Genomic DNA, 16,467 nt, shown 5'->3' with positions numbered 1-16,467 from the left:
TAGAGAAATAAATAAAAAAGAAATATATTATATATACATATACATATACATATATATATACATATATATATATTACATTGTCAAACGAAACGATATGATAAGATAATCATAACTAATCGAATAAGTTTGCGTTAAAATATTCGACTAGTAAATAAGTAGGTAGATACACGTGTCGCATGGAAATTAATATACAATCGTACACGAGTTATATCTTCGCGAATATACAAGTGTCAGTAGTAGATAGTGGAGCAGTAAAGAAACCTGAATAGCATTGGATCGTCATGAGAGATAGCGCAAAGAACTGAACGATCGAGAAAAAGGAACGTAAGCTGAAAACGCATGGGTGCGTAGCTCGCATTCGCGCGCGCACACTTCTGCATGGTTGCGTTCGAACGTGTCGGAAGTCGCGTTTCCATAAAAGCGTTCAACATCATCTCTAAAAATACATGTATGTAATAACGGAGGTGGTTTAAACGGCGAAACGAAGCAGCGTCGCGTTTCAATCTGTATCGCGATCCTTCCTTCATATATGGTACATATGAGCAAAGTAGAAACATGGACAGGCAACAGGTTAGGCGAGAAACTTTAAAGAAATCAATGATAACGACGAAAATGACAAATCCTTTTGATTCTGTATCGATCTATAAAACCATTTTAAAAATAAATAAGCAAATCTAATAAGAATCAGTACGATGTCTTGATTGTTTTTTCAATAATGTTTTTATATAAAGCTTCCGTTGAATTTATTTTACGATTAAAATTTACTAAGCGTTCTTTACTTAGAAAAGATTGCGTATGTAGAGAAGAATTTGTTAAATCTGTTTACGTATTATTAGTTTGGATATATCGTCATAAGTAATCCTCATTGATCCGATATTTTCGTTTGAATTAATTTGCATTAACTTATTGTTAATTATTTTTTATCTCGGTTATATTAGAGTTTAATACGCAATTATTTGATATCGATCGGATAATAAAAATTTCTTCAACATTTCGAATTGATTTAATGTCATTTCATCGTAAGAATCACGATAATCGTTGGATTTTAATCTACGATGTAGATCGAACAACGATAAACCGAAGGTGTTGGGAAAAATAAATATGATTTTCTAACGTGCGAACAAAATTAAAGGGAAATTAATTTATATGTAGCATTAAACAGGAAACTTTTTAAGAACGAGTAAATTTCTCACGACTCGCGACTAAGCTCATTCGATCTCTCACACGCTTCGTGCAATTAATAAGCGGCCACCAGTTACGATGAGGACTTTTATGGCACCGCAAAGAACATATTAAATTAAATACTTAGCCACCTAAATATTGGGCCTAGTTGGAAATATTTCAACGGAAATACGCGAAAAGAGAAAGAAAAGAAAAAAAGAACACGTGGTACAAAGTATTCGAGTATAACGTTCGTTTCAAGTTCTACGTCGTTGATTTTAACTAATTAAAGGGTAATAAGTATAGTTAAGCGACTGGTAATCTCCGTGTAAGAAGAGCCTACGGCAAGAAGTATAATGACTGACGAATCTATAAGCTTTCGTTAACTTAGTAAGAGCAGGTTCGGTAAGATCAGATCGATCGATTTTCAACGACTTTAAAAAGAATACTAATGACTGTCGATGTACAACGTCGTTCGAGCGTAAAGTTATACCTATCAACTGGTACGTAGTTACTATCTCGTTCGTATAAATATACTTTCAATGAAAACGCAATGTAATCAACTACTTCAATAAATAAAAATAAAAAAAAAAATTCAACGACATCGTCATAAACGTTTCACAAATCGCTTCACGATCTAAGAAGTGACTTTCAAGATACTCGCTTCCTATTCGTTCAAATTCTCACGCACTCCCGCTAATTAACCGGTCGAAGAGCAATGTTCGCCTGATACTTCTTCTTCTTCTTTATTTTTTTTCTTTTTCACAGAAACGTCAAGGAAGCACTAAACTAGGAGATACAACGTAGGAAAAGACGCAAATAAGTACCGATCCCCTCGAGCCCGATCAAACTTCTTTTGCAAGCTTGCACAACTTGATCTATCTCCTTTTCGAGGCGAAGAAATCGCCTTCTTTTCACGGTCGCATCGAGTTTCGCCGCTTCCTCACTCTTGTGCCGTGCAAATCTCCTCACGGAGTCGTAACATCGTTAAGAATTTACTTGCGTTTAATTGACCCATTAGATACCGTTATTTCCACGAGTCGAACATTTTAATGTAAACGCGATTCGAGTTGCATTTAATTGAAAAACAATTTCAAAGGATCGATCATACGTTAAGAAATGAATAAACATTAAGAGAGATGTAAACATCCGCAATCCTTTTGAGAAAAATTTTAATGGAAAAACGACGTTTCTAAAAACGCAAAAGCGCAAGATAAATACAAACATATATATATATATATATATATATATATATATATATATATATATATAGATCAAGCCGCAAAAAAAAAGGAAAATAATAAAAAGAAAAAGAAAATAAAAAAGAATATACCACGTAAAAGTAATAATGAGCTTCGGACGAGATCGAGATTTCTTTTCTTTTGATAAAAAAGAAAAATAAAGAAAAAAGAATATAGTCACATCATTATCGTTCCTTTGACTCAAGAAAAAGATTTCAGATTCTAGCTGAGTTCTAGTTCTCCGTTGACGGTGACGCGAGACGCATAGACATTCGCGCCTTTCCAAGGAGCAGCAGCTCCCCTCACTGCTCCTCTTGGCTCATACTCTCTTAAAGCTCTGGAGCCGTCGGTTGGTATATACTGTCGTGGCTTGTTACGCGGGAAAAGGAGAAAGAGAAAGAAAGATCTCTTCGGGGCTCTGCTCGTCGCGGCACGGTGGCGCCCACAGGGCGCCGTCGCGCGCTCTTCCCCCACTTTTTCAACCTGATGCCAGGTCCGTACCAAGCTTCAACATCGTAATATATTCTTCTGTCTATACAATTTCTCTTCTAAAATCTACTCGACAATGTCTAACGAAGGATAATCAAGAAGAATAATCGATGATAAATAAAACAAAAGGGAAAAGAGAAAAAAAGCAAAAAGAAATTTACTGATTTTTCAGCGGGAATTGCATCGGATTAGAAAAAGCTGATATGCTTTTATACGCTCGTATATATATATAGACACACAACATATACACAAGATGCAATTCTCGCTGAAAAACCAATACATTTTTTCTTCTTTTTGCTGTTTTTTTCTTTTTTCTTCGTTTTATACATCATCGATTATATATATATATATATATATATATATATATATATATATATATATACACACACACACATATATATGTATATATGTGTGCAGTAAATTCATAGAAGGTGAAAAATCGAGTACATACGTATGTATGCATCCCTCTTCAAAGAATTGGCAAGCATTCGACCCAACTCGAATCGAAGCCCAACCGCGAATCCACGAACGTCTTAGCGCGAAATCGTGTGTTACTGTATCTCTTTCTCTCTCTCCTTCTCACTCGATCTTTACGAAGAATAACGAAGTCGCACGAAGATATACCCCCACTAAATACCGTTGCCGTTCGGTGCGGTCCCGACGAGTGAAAACGGACCGAGCCGAGTTTAACCGAAGCGTCTGTGGCCTGCGCCTTACGAGTCGACGCTGAGCGCCCTACGTCACAGTGAAGTATGTGCTCTCGAGTGTAGAAAATGGCTAAGCTCTCCGCTACCCCGGGTCGGCGCGGATGTAAATACGGCCTGTGGCTCGGCCTGGGAGTGTTTGTCGCGAGATTTCTCGGTGGTGAGTAAAGAATAACGTAAACGCGCTTAAACTGACGTATTCCTTACAAATCGATCATTTAAATCGTAAAAACAGTGCAAGAGTTTTCGTGGTAAACGTTAGTCGAGAAGGAGAGGAATCGATCGGAGGATATGCAGAGGGACTGTGCGCGAGAACGATTGGTGTCCGTTCGCCTTCTGCCACACATATGTGCGGACACTCTCTATCTCTCTTTTACACACACATATACAAACAATATCCTTCCTCTCTCTCTCTCTCTCTCTTTCTCTTCCAAAGGAAACATCGCATCCCTCGTTTCTTCCCTTTATCGTATGTCGCCTTCTTTGTAGTCGTCGTCGTCGTCATGTACTGCGGAGAGAAACGATCCCTCTTCTCACTCTTTCTCCTCCTCCTCATCCTCTTCTTCTTCTTCTCCTCTAGCTTTAAGAGAGATCGTCGTCCGGCGCGCCCTCGATCCTTCCTTCTTCTACCTAGCTTTTTGCTCCGATTTCGAAGACGTCTCGAGGACGGACCAAGACGACTATGACGTCCCTCTCTCTTTCCCTCTCTCTCCTTTCTCATCGTCTCTCATTTCCATTGCAAGAGATCTCCCTTCGCAGCGCTCGTTCTCTCGTCTCTCTCTCTCTCTCTCTCTCTTTTCTCTGTCTCTTTCTCTCTTCTCTATATTTCTCTCTCTCTTTCTCTCTCTCACTCTCTCTGTCTGTCTGTCTGTCTGTCTCTCTCTCTGCCTCTTAGCCTTTCCGATACACGCTGAAAATAGTGTGACGTCTCTTCTACGTGTGCGTGTCGATCTCGAGCTTCGTCTTATCCAGACGATAATACGTTTCTCTTGCTTTCTCTCCGCGAACGTACGCACGTTTTTAACCCTTGAGAAAGAGAGAGAGAGAGAGAGAGAGAGAGAGAGAGAGAGAGAGAGAGAAAGAGAGAGATTGGATGCAGAGGTTAGGGACTGAAATACCAGCAGTTCCAGAGATTCCCGACGCCACAACGAAAATCTATCGTAGTATTCCTTTTCAGTAGCTAAGTTCTCTTTATTTTCATCCATCCTCTTATCCCCAAACTCTCCTTTTTCTTTTCGTTCCTTTTCTTTTTTCTTCTCACCGAGTATTCTTTCCTCGCATGAATATTCCCAATATTATAACGTTTATGAAAACGATGTCTCTTCGTCTGTTTGCAAAATCAAATAGAATTTTCAATCCTCAGAATTTAACTTCAGTTGGATAAGATCGATTTGTTGCACGAACTATATAACAGTGAGACATTGTAAAGACACGCTTTGACAGCAGCATATCATTCTTCCTTTCTCTTCTCTCTCTCTCTCTCTCTCTCTCTCTCTCTCTCTCTCTCTCTCTCTCTCTCTATCTATCTATCTATCTATCTCTCTCTCATTATAGCGCGTCTCGCGACATCGCAACATCCTGTTTCAACGATTCCTGCAGTAACCTCAATGACGTTCCAAAAGCGTCGTACTGTCCATTCGTTATTTTCTTCCGGTCCATTGTGAGCTCGTTTAATTAAAAGTCTTTTTGTCGGGTCATAAACTAATTGACTTGTATTTTTTTCTTTTTATTCGTTTGTTCTCTTTTCTTAATAAATATCATTGAATTAAAAACTTTTCTTTCTTTTTTTATTTTTTTGGCCATGTCGTTGAGTAACTTCGATGATAAAATCCAGGTGTTTTCTCTTTTCTCCTTCTTTTTTTTTTTTTTTTAATTTCTGATATTGAAATTGAGAATTGTCAAAATTTATATTCTTGTCAAGTTTTCTTCGAAATATTCATAATCTTGTTGTATAACGATGGTAACAGAGCCGCGAACATCTGGTGTGTGTGTATACGTGTGCGCGTGTGTTTATTTACATATATGTACATATATTTACACTGAATTCTTCGACGAAGTCACGGAAACTTATTATAAAAGAATACGGAAGGCTGAACAATCTTTGTTTTTCTGTGAAAAATCACGCTCGTTCATTGCATATTTTAGATAAATGTTTATGATTCTCAGTAAAGAATAAATATCGATCTTCTAGCGATCCTAAGGACGTGCGAAAAGATTGCGTATCTTTTTCCGATATCCTGTTAAACAGTAAACAACGGTATATGTAACCGGATAATTTACTATTCATTCTTCCTTATCATCGTTCTTATTCTATTCATTGTTTTATTAATCGCGTTATCGTCGTATTTTTTGATTTATCTTTCGAAAGAATATTGAAGAAATCATCGATGATATATAATAAAGATCAATTTATGACATCAATGCCGAGAATGTCTGTTTGAGGCTCGTGATTGATTGGTTGCTTATTTAAATTAAATAGACGGATGAAGAAACTCTTTTTTGTATTTTTTTTCTTCTTTCTTTTTAAATAACATTAATATTTGATGTTATAATAATAATAATAAATATATATATAATAGATAATATAGAAATAATAATAATAATAATAACATATTATTATATAATAGATATAATAGAAATATTAATAATAATAATGAAAACAAAAATTGAAACTCAAAGAATCATGAAATAAAGATATGGCGGATTCTGATTCGATCGTACTAATGTAAATATATAAGTATTGACCAATCATAATTCAGTGCAACCAGCACTGAAGTACATCTTACGTCATGCGTTTTTACGTTTCGGAATCAATTTTCCTTGCTACCAGATATATATATATATATATATATATATATATATATATATATACACAATATATATATATATTGTATTGTGTGACTATATATATATATATTAACACACAAACAATACAGATGTAAATATATATATATACAAACAATACGGTTATACATACATATATATATATATATATATATATATATATATATATATACACAATATATATATATATTGTATTGTGTGACTATATATATATATATTAACACACAAACAATACAGATGTAAATATATATATATACAAACAATACGGTTATACATACATATATATATATATAGTCCACATGCATGAGATTTTTTTCTTCGTTATGTATTAAAAAACGTACATGTTAGTTAGTTACGCGTTAGTTATCGCGGCGCATTGACGTTGATTTCGACGTAAAATAGTCGATGGATTGGAATGAAATCCATGGAAACGTGATCCTTGTCCTAATGGTGAGCAAATATTTGCAGATAACGATAACAGGGCGCCGTGTAAAACCAGATTTTCATGGGTGAATTATATCGAGAAAGATATTTATATCATATAGCATATATTAGTGATAAATTAACAAATACAATCTTTTTTCTTAATTCCTTTTAAGCGGAATGAAAAATATCAGAAACTAGACAAAATTTACCAACATCGACGTAGGAGAAACAAACGCCTCGTCACGCGCCCTTCATTAATCGCTTGTCCAATATTATGTTATAAGTAAGGTGCACCGATCGCACGTGCTCACAAGTTCTGCTTTTATTTTTACTCGGAAAGATAAGAACAAGTGTTAGGCTTTTTCCGAGATCAAGAGTCGTCTTTTAAATTATCAATTGTGAAATACGTGTTTTTTCCTTGAAATAAAAGTCGAAAATTTTTTTCTTTTATTTTTCCCTTTCATTTTTTCTTCTCTTTTTTTCTTTTTCTTTTCTTTTCTTTTTTACAAAGCTAATACTTAAACTATCGAAAATAAATTTGTTCAAATTCTTTCATTTTTTTTTTTTTTTTTTTTTTTTTATTTCTTTTTTATGATTATTGAAATTTATGATTATTGAAATCACGATTGCTAATCCTAATTAACCAAAACCTTTATCAAAAGTTCTTGCTTGTTTATTAATGTACAAAATTTAAATATATATTAAATCAGAAAAAACAAGTGGGCTGACGTAAGTTCGTTCAAGTAATCGTAAATATCATGAAAACTGATCAGTAGTTCTAACTTTTAAGGAAAAGAGAGAAAAAGAGAAAAAAATTTCAATCAAAAAACTCGTTCAAAAAACTTTATTTCAATAGTTACGAAATCTCTCTCTCTCTCTCTCTCTCTCTCTCTCTCTTTCTCACGTTATAAATGAAGTAAACGATAAATATAACGACGTACGTATACACACACACACACACACACACACACACACATATATATATATATACACACGTATATATATAAGTGCATTACAATACGTGTTTGAGGAAAAAAACTTAAGCTTTTACGAAGAATCACTTGACACAAACTCACGATCGAAATCACGATCTCGCGGGCATAACGAGAATTATTATTCACCGATATTGCTATTTGCTATTGCTAGCTTGCCGTGATTACTAATGTGAATTGAAATGTTATAATGGAAAACCCTCAAATGGGCGTATGAAAATACATATATGTTTCTATGTTAACATATACCGATATATAGTTCTTACAATTTTCTTTTAACATGCTTACAGTTTTACAAAACAGACGTACCTATTTCTAAAATAAGAATTAGAAACGTCCCGATCGCGCGAAAAATTTTCCGCGAAAAGAAAAACGAAGATGAAGGAAAGGTTATTTACGAAGTGTATCGAGCGATCGCTCTAAAATTGTAGTCGACGATTAAACTCATTGACTGGATATTAATGGAAAAGTACTCATGCCTCACCTCACCTCTCCCTTCTATTTTCATTTCGAGATAGACAAGGATAAGAGACGATTTCATTTTCTCTATCTCTTTTACACACATACACAAACATTCGTTCATTCTGTCTCATTGCGATACTTGAACAAACGTTTGAAAGAAATGCGCTCACCTTCAACTCGTTTGTCATCGATCAATAGACTTATCTGAATTTACATTTTGCAGATAAGTTTATTGTCGATCGTAAATAATCTAATGTATCGACATACGTATCAATTGCGATCATAAGTTATTGAAGAAGATATAAAGATCGCTTTTTTATTTGAACTATTTTTCTTTTAATAAGACGGGCCTCGTACGATAAGTATTATCCGTAACGAATAAGAATCGTTTAAATTTATCTTAACTTCTTCTAAATCTATATCCTGATCGTTAATTGCAACACACATAAATTGTAAAACAATTTCTCATCAGAATAGAATAGAAAAAAAATTTTATTATAATACAAATTTGATGATAATTAATCGCGCATATGAAGAAAACGTTCGAAGTTTGAACGACCTTGTCGGAAGGAATACATAACTATGATTAAATGCCGCATTATAAAAACCAGGGGAATGCCCAAGATTCGATATAAAAAACGGAAGTAGATATACATGTATTTTCGACTCTTGAGATGATCGAATTATATGTATACTTTTATATATATATATATATATATATAAACACACACACATTGAGGAACTTAAGTAGTGTATTTCTATATTCCCCACTGTATATATATGTATATACATTCGATATGTGATCGTACAACTGGACATAGAAAGCCAAAGAAAAAGAAGATAAAAATTCCACTTAAACTGAAATATGGAAGAGAAATTTGGCTGACTCGTAAAAAAAATACCGATTTCACCCTACTTGAAGGCATTATGTTATACGACAGCACATTGACCAAGAAATTGTCTGTACATGAAAAAACAGAAAATTGGATGAGGGGATGGGGGTGAAGGCGCATGATAGAACGACGAAAAAGAAGGTATTACGTATAATGTCGGTAGAAAAGATATAGAAATGTCAATGAAATAAAGTAATAATGTGTCGCATAGTATGTTTTATACACCAAGAGATTATGGATACGTTTTCTTATATAGTGAATAGTTAGGTTACGGGTGGGGGAGTTTGAAGTAAAGGGTGGTTGGTTGGTAGCAGTAGTGGTGGTGGAGGGGCGAAAGAGAAAGAGAGAGACTAGCATCGTGCGTTACACGATTGAACGGACGCAGAACGCATGGAGGATCGATCCGTCATCCAGATATTTGGGGAGATTATAAATAGAGCGGTCACCGGAAAATAGACGCGCGAGGGAGTAATTCCGCGACGTAAGATAAGCGAGCTCCACTGTCGTCTCGCGACTATATAGCAATGCCTCGCGACTATCAACCAACCAAGCAACCACCTTTCTTTTAGCTTTTCTTCCTTCTCCGTCTACACATCGTCGGTCTTCGTCTCCTCTTCCTCCTCCTCCTCCTTCTCCTCCTTCCTTTTCTTCTTCCTCTTCTTCTTCCTCTTCTTCCACTTCTTTCTCCTCCTCCTTCTTTTCCTCCTCCTGCTTCTTCTTTTTTGTCGACACTCTGAACCATTTAACACAGCAATTCCCTAATTCCGAAGATAAAATCGCGTCTCACGTTTATCGCGATTCCTTTATTCCATCGTTTTCACTTCTTATCTTTCTTTTCTCTATTTTAAACCATTGCAACAAACCATTACATTCTCAACTTTTATTTGTTTCCATTCTTTTATATATATATTTTATATATATATATATATATATATACAGAATCGAAAAAAAAAATATTTTGTCGCTTTCAAGTGAAAGATAGATTGACGTCTAGTTTTGTATGAGGAAAGAATTTGTTTATTTTAATTATGAGGATACGTAAAAGACGCTCGTAAAGAGAGGAGGAGGAGTAGAGAGAGAGAGAGAGAGAGAGAGAGAGAGAGAGAGAGAGAGAAATACTCTTATTATTTTTCCATGTTTCGTATGTTTAATGATTCGATTTTATTGTCAGATGATTAAATTTGTTTATAAACTTCCCGCTCTTGATTCATTGCGACGCATTTCTCGTTAATTTTTGCAAGCCTGAGATAACCTTAAACTCCGTACGCAATCCGATGCCACGCTTTAGTTTTATCGATCAAATTTGCGTATCAGTCGAAATGTAAAGAGGTTACATTGTTCTTCTTTTTTAATAAAATGTTTCTAAAGAAAAAAAAATATTTTGCAATTTAATAGTATTTTGTTTCGTCTATGAAACCGATATAAACTGTCTCTCGACGAGGAACTTCTTTTGTGATTAACAACGTACATAAAATTCCACTTCTGTAGGTTAGCTTACAAGATAAATAGAATGAAACTTATCCTTTGTATCTTTAATCCCGATCACCTTCGCGCTTTACTTTGTAATCAGTATGTATCAAGTTCCTGCCTTCAAGCTAATCTTTTTGGTATCGATGATACTACAATGATTCATTTCCTTTTTTCCACGTCGATCAACAATGGCTCATTTTGATATAGAGTTAACGTTCTATATAAAAATATTTTTTTTCTCTTCTTTTGTATCTACGACACCTTGTACGTAATTATAAAAGGAGGAGGGTAAAGTGAATATACTTCAGTTTGAAAAAACAAAAATATAGACATTTATTATTATTATTATTATTATTATTATTATTATTATTATTATTATTATTATTATTATTATTTTATTATTATTATTATTATTATTATTATTATTATTATTTTATTATTATTATTATTTTATTATTATTATTTTATTATTATTATTATTATTTTATTATTATTATTATTATTATTATTATTATTATTATTATTTTCATTGATAAAACATCTTCCATATTTGGTCGAGACGTATATACGCTATTTAATATTGAAACATTTATTCGAATATGAACTTTCTCCTTTTTAAAGTATATTCCTCAAAATCGTAAAAGAGTTTCTCTTTGGCCTGCCGATCAATGAAATTCGATTGAAATCGATCAGTTCTGCAAGTTCGTTGACTGAACTTTTAAAATTACATGTACCTACACATATGTATCCCATTATGATTTTTAAAATTAAGATGTCCAGTGAAGATGGGAATGAAATTATTTTATATTTTTATTCCTCGTTAAATACGATTATATTTTATCAACGAACCGAAAATGAACAACTTTTTTGTTCCTTCCAATGACTATTCATTCGTTGAGAGTCGTGGGTAGTGATGCTTATCCGCCTACACAACACATCGATGCTTGGCAAATCTTTTTCGAATTCATTCGATATTAGATGCTTGATTCTATATACCATTCGTCGGTACTTTATAGAATCTTTGAATCTTAAAACTATGTCTATATGATTAGTAGTATACTCTTTAACAGCTCTCTCTCTCTCTCTCTCTCTCCCTCTCTCTCTCTCTCTCTCTCTCTCTCTCTCTCTCTCTTTTCTTCCTTTCCTTTTTTTAACCATCTACTATATTTAAATTACATATATAGAATTTATTTATCAATACATAACCTCAAAGTTATATTAAACATTTTCTTTCTGGCTTGTTCTGTCTCGTTATTAGGAAACAAGCGTTGAACGATCCAACGTTTGTTTCTAGCTTAGAAAACCTATGTAATAATACAATATTTGCATACTTTCAAAGTTAAAATAATTCATTGATACTCGATTTTCTTATATCTTTATTGATATTAGATCGAAATAAATGGTTTCCGTTTTTTCTTTCTTTTTTTCTTTCAGTGCTGGGAATTACTTGCTACTGTGAAGGACACTGTCCAGATGACCGACAAAATGGTACTTGCGAAGGAAGACCCGGTGGACATTGTTTTAGCGCCGTAGAAGAAGTATGGGATGCGGAACTCGGAGAATATGTTCCGGAATGGTCCTTTGGATGTTTGCCACCGGACGAACAGGGTTTCCTGCAATGCAAAGGCTACCTCGTTCCACATCTACAAGGAAAAAACATAATTTGTTGCAACAAGACAGCTCTGTGTAACAAGGAGTTATTTCCAGAGTACAAGCCTCGTCCCACCGCAGCACCAGATCCTATAGCTATTGCTTCTGGAGCACCACTCATCATACTAGCTGCTTCATTATCTGTGTGTTTAACTGTTATTTTGATAGCAATGGTGATCATATATCATAGGTACAGAAGAAAAGAAAGGGGCCCATGCTTAGTACCTTCTCAAGGAACGCTTAGAGATTTTATAGATCAGAGTAGTGGATCAGGTTCTGGACTACCTCTTTTAGTACAAAGAACTATAGCTAAACAGTTGGCTTTATCACAGTGCGTGGGAAAAGGTAGATATGGTGAAGTATGGCTTGCACGATGGAGAGGAGAAAAAGTGGCAGTGAAGGTTTTCTTCACTTTGGAAGAAGCATCTTGGTTTCGTGAAACCGAAATCTATCAAACTGTTCTAATGAGGCATGATAATATCTTAGGCTTCATTGCCGCCGATATTAAAGGAACTGGATCTTGGACTCAAATGTTATTAATTACAGACTATCATGAAAGAGGTTCTTTACATGATTATTTACAAACCACCGTGCTAGACCATGCAGGCTTATTGGCTATCTGTCTTTCCATTGCATCGGGTATCGCTCATCTACATACAGAAATTTTTGGAACTCGTGGAAAACCAGCGATAGCTCACAGAGATATCAAAAGCAGAAATATTTTAGTCAAAAGAAATGGTGAATGTGCAATTGCTGACTTTGGCTTAGCTGTACGTTTTATAAGGTATGTCAGTTTTTCTAATAACACATATATTGACTTTGATATATTACATTATTGAATTTCTAAAAATATATTGATTATTGTTTTGATGTAGTGAAAGCGGAGAAATCGATATTGCGCCTAATACGCGAGTAGGAACCAGAAGGTACATGGCTCCAGAAGTGTTGGATGAAAGTTTGAACACATCGTCATTTGATGCTTTCAAAATGGCAGACATGTACTCTGTAGGATTAGTTTTATGGGAAGCATGTAGACGTTGTGTAACAGGTAGTAAGAATTCTATTGTGGAACCATACGCGTTGCCTTATCACGACGTTGTCCCAAATGATCCAGATTTTGAAGACATGCGATTAGCTGTATGCATAAAACGTTTGCGTCCTGTTATTCCTGCGAGATGGGATAATGATCCAGTAAGCCAATTAATTTTATGTATTTTTAAACCCACCTATATGTTTATAATATATTATACATATTTTTAATTAAAAATAAGCATTAATATGTTCTTTTATTTTTCTTTTTTCAGATACTGTTTGCGTTGAGTAAACTGATGGCAGAGTGTTGGCATGCAAATCCTGCTGTGCGTTTAACAGCACTTCGTGTTAAAAAGACAATGTCAAAATTACATATTGACAATGCCATTAAGATTGTGTAGTGCTTGGCAACGTTACTCAAAACTGTTATTCTCATCTCCTAGATAAAAAAAATATGTTTAACCCCTTGTAAATATGCCCTTTGTGTACATAGAACTATTGACAGACTGCAGCCTGAAGACTGAGTACTAAAATTTACAAATACATAAAGATGGACAAGAATGTGCGTGCATTGCGTCTGCATCTGCATCTCCGTTTGTATGGATGTGTGCGTGTATGTATGATGAACGAAAATTGTGAATATTTGAAAGTAATTACGAATGTGACCGTGATATATATTTATATATATATATATATATATATATATATATATATAATATAATATAAATTATATATATAAATTATATATATATATAATTTTTTTCCCGTGAATCGCGCCAAAGCCATGCTTTTGTCAAAGTTTTGGCGCGTTTCACTGTATTAAAGTTGGTTGAGTATCTAATCAACGAAGGCTACTACTTAGATACAAAACTATAATTATTTCCACAAAGATGTTCATTTTAAACATGAAGAAAGCTGTTTATATATTTGGAAATAGATCCAGCATATAGTAAAAATACATATAGGTAATATGAAACTCATTTAAAGACACATAATTAGGATGTACTAAAAAAAACCGCATATATGCAAATGCCTGTTCTTTTACATCTATCTTAATTACTATAAGAGATTACATAAACCTAAGAGATTATGAAACATTTTAGTACTTTCAAAAAATACCTATATGAATAATAGTATTTCAAAAAAGTATGTTTATAATTGTCTCCATTTTTAATATATCAATGTATGCTAGTTCTGTTTCTGAATATCTTTAGAGGCAATTGCTTTTATGGAGATTAGTTATGGTTATTAATTATGAAAATTAATACAAATTCTTACAAAATATAAAAAATGAAAATCGATATTAAATATTATTCCATTGAGAAAAATGGAAGTACAAGAAAAAGATTTATTGTTTTTCTTATGTCTCTGATTGTATAATAATGTTATGGCTTTTTTGTTATTTGATACAAATCATGTGATTTTTCGTCTACTTGCATTGGTATTTTATTATATTGTAATTAACAAACATCGACCACTGCAGGATAGTATAATTTATTATTCTTTTAAATGTAACAACACATATTTTTTTATCAACTTTTAACTAATTTAATAGAAAATTCTATATATTGTAAAATGCAAGCAGTGAGAAAGTACTTTGAAAACATATAATTTTACAAATTTACAAAAATTTTTTTAGACAATTATTATGGCTTGTGTATTACCATAGGTAATTATACTTTGACTTAAAAGAACGATAAATCAACGATAAACTTAAAGAATTAAATAATATACCAGTTAAAAGTTAATATATCGTATCATCGAAATTGCTTCTTGTCATTTTGTTCTATAAGTTTCAAATGCCATAAACTAATCTGTATTACCTGTACAGTATATAATTTAGGTTTCTAATTTGTACAAACAAGCATATTAATTAAACTAATAGCAATTAAAATGTTGCTGTAATGTCAAAGAATGATTTTAAGTCTATGGTTGTTATACCAAACTAAACTATAAAAAGTCATACTTATGAAGGTAAACTAATGCATCTTGCGCTTAAATTATATAGCGATCAATCTTTTGCTACTAAATATTATTATTTTCCACTATGAGGTAACGAGCAGCATAGAACAATTTAAAATCAGGTATTAAATTGCAAATTATCTTTATAGTGCAATAATCATTATGTTATGTAAAAGATATTATTTGTCAAAGTGATATGGTTTTTGCATATCTTTATAATATCTATTGCACTCAATTGTAAAGATTTTACCATGAAAAAGTTGTTACTATAATTTTATAAACTATAAAGCCAGACTTTTGGTCGTTGACTCAACATTGTTATGTTATTAAATATGATTCCCATGTGCTATAATATGGGAATAACTGTTGCATATTACCTTATATCTTCTGTAGGAAGATCATTGTAATTATATTAAAAATTGTAGTTATTAGCTAGTTGATTGAAAGTAATGAAATTTATATTTTTAACAAGTATTAAACAATATCATCTTTTTCCAGATACGCTCATTTTATTTATTGCAAGTGCATACTATTCATTCCTTATAACATTCTTTGTAATAGAATACATTAATTTATCGGAATATTCAAAATATAACAATCTAAAGATAGCAACGATTTTACGGATAACGTCCTTGATTTCTTTATGATTAATAAGACTGCGCGCGCGCGAATTCTGAATTGAAACACATCCATATTATATATATACATATGTATATATAAACATACTATGTTTTTAAGATTATTAATAGCGTTTAATTTAAAAGATCAGATGAAATTTCGTCTCTGACATCCTGATGATATTTTCTACATAAAAAATATTTATCGATTTAAATCTTCAATTTGTTTAATCTGACATTGATCTTTAATATATTAATTAACGTTATTAGAAAAACGTTACACGATCTTTTGTAATTTATATCTTAAAATATGAAATGTAAGTTCAGCCGGTATTGTAGATGTCTCTAGTGTAGATGCAAGAACTACAATATCGAACGCAAAGAATTATGGTCCGATAAAGGGAGTGTCGATCACTATTGCCAAATCAAATTTTTTGAAATCCCTACATCAACATAAAAGAAAAAAAAGGAATTCACGATCTTTTATAATATATTTGAAGAATTTAAGATTATGAAATAAATAA

The 16,467-nt window shown here is 33.0% G+C and overlaps 1 protein-coding gene across 3 annotated transcripts; it reads left to right on the top strand.

The window, feature by feature from the left end:
- The first annotated feature begins 3,572 nt into the window (after positions 1–3,572).
- LOC124427283 (bone morphogenetic protein receptor type-1B) lies at positions 3,573–15,825 on the top strand. 3 transcript variants are annotated; one of them, XM_046969991.1, is made up of 4 exons: positions 3,573–3,755; positions 12,117–13,116; positions 13,208–13,523; positions 13,637–15,825. In XM_046969991.1, the coding sequence occupies exons 1-4, from the start codon at positions 3,665–3,667 to the stop codon at positions 13,763–13,765; spliced, it is 1,536 nt and encodes a 511-aa protein (XP_046825947.1). In that variant the 5' UTR covers positions 3,573–3,664; the 3' UTR covers positions 13,766–15,825. The 3 variants fall into 3 exon arrangements, with proteins under 3 accessions (XP_046825947.1, XP_046825949.1, XP_046825948.1); XM_046969993.1 differs by lacking the exon at positions 3,573–3,755 and adding an exon at positions 3,763–3,944; XM_046969992.1 differs by lacking the exon at positions 3,573–3,755 and adding an exon at positions 3,969–4,755.
- Positions 15,826–16,467: the final 642 nt, after the last annotated feature.

The sequence above is a fragment of the Vespa crabro genome, chromosome 10 (genome assembly GCF_910589235.1).
Source record: "Vespa crabro chromosome 10, iyVesCrab1.2, whole genome shotgun sequence".
NCBI classification, from domain to species: Eukaryota; Metazoa; Arthropoda; class Insecta; order Hymenoptera; family Vespidae; genus Vespa; species Vespa crabro.
The sequence above is the reverse complement of the archived record's forward strand: the minus strand, read 5'-3'. Positions and strand labels throughout refer to the sequence as shown.

Bases quoted from the DNA above. Each gene is read 5' to 3' on its own strand.
- LOC124427283 (XM_046969991.1), top strand. From the start codon at position 3,665: ATGGCTAAGCTCTCCGCTACCCCGGGTCGGCGCGGATGTAAATACGGC. The intron at 3,756-12,116 runs GTGAGTAAAGAA...TTTTTCTTTCAG, and splicing joins TGTCGCGAGATTTCTCGGTG to TGCTGGGAATTACTTGCTAC. The intron at 13,117-13,207 runs GTATGTCAGTTT...GTTTTGATGTAG, and splicing joins TTAGCTGTACGTTTTATAAG to TGAAAGCGGAGAAATCGATA.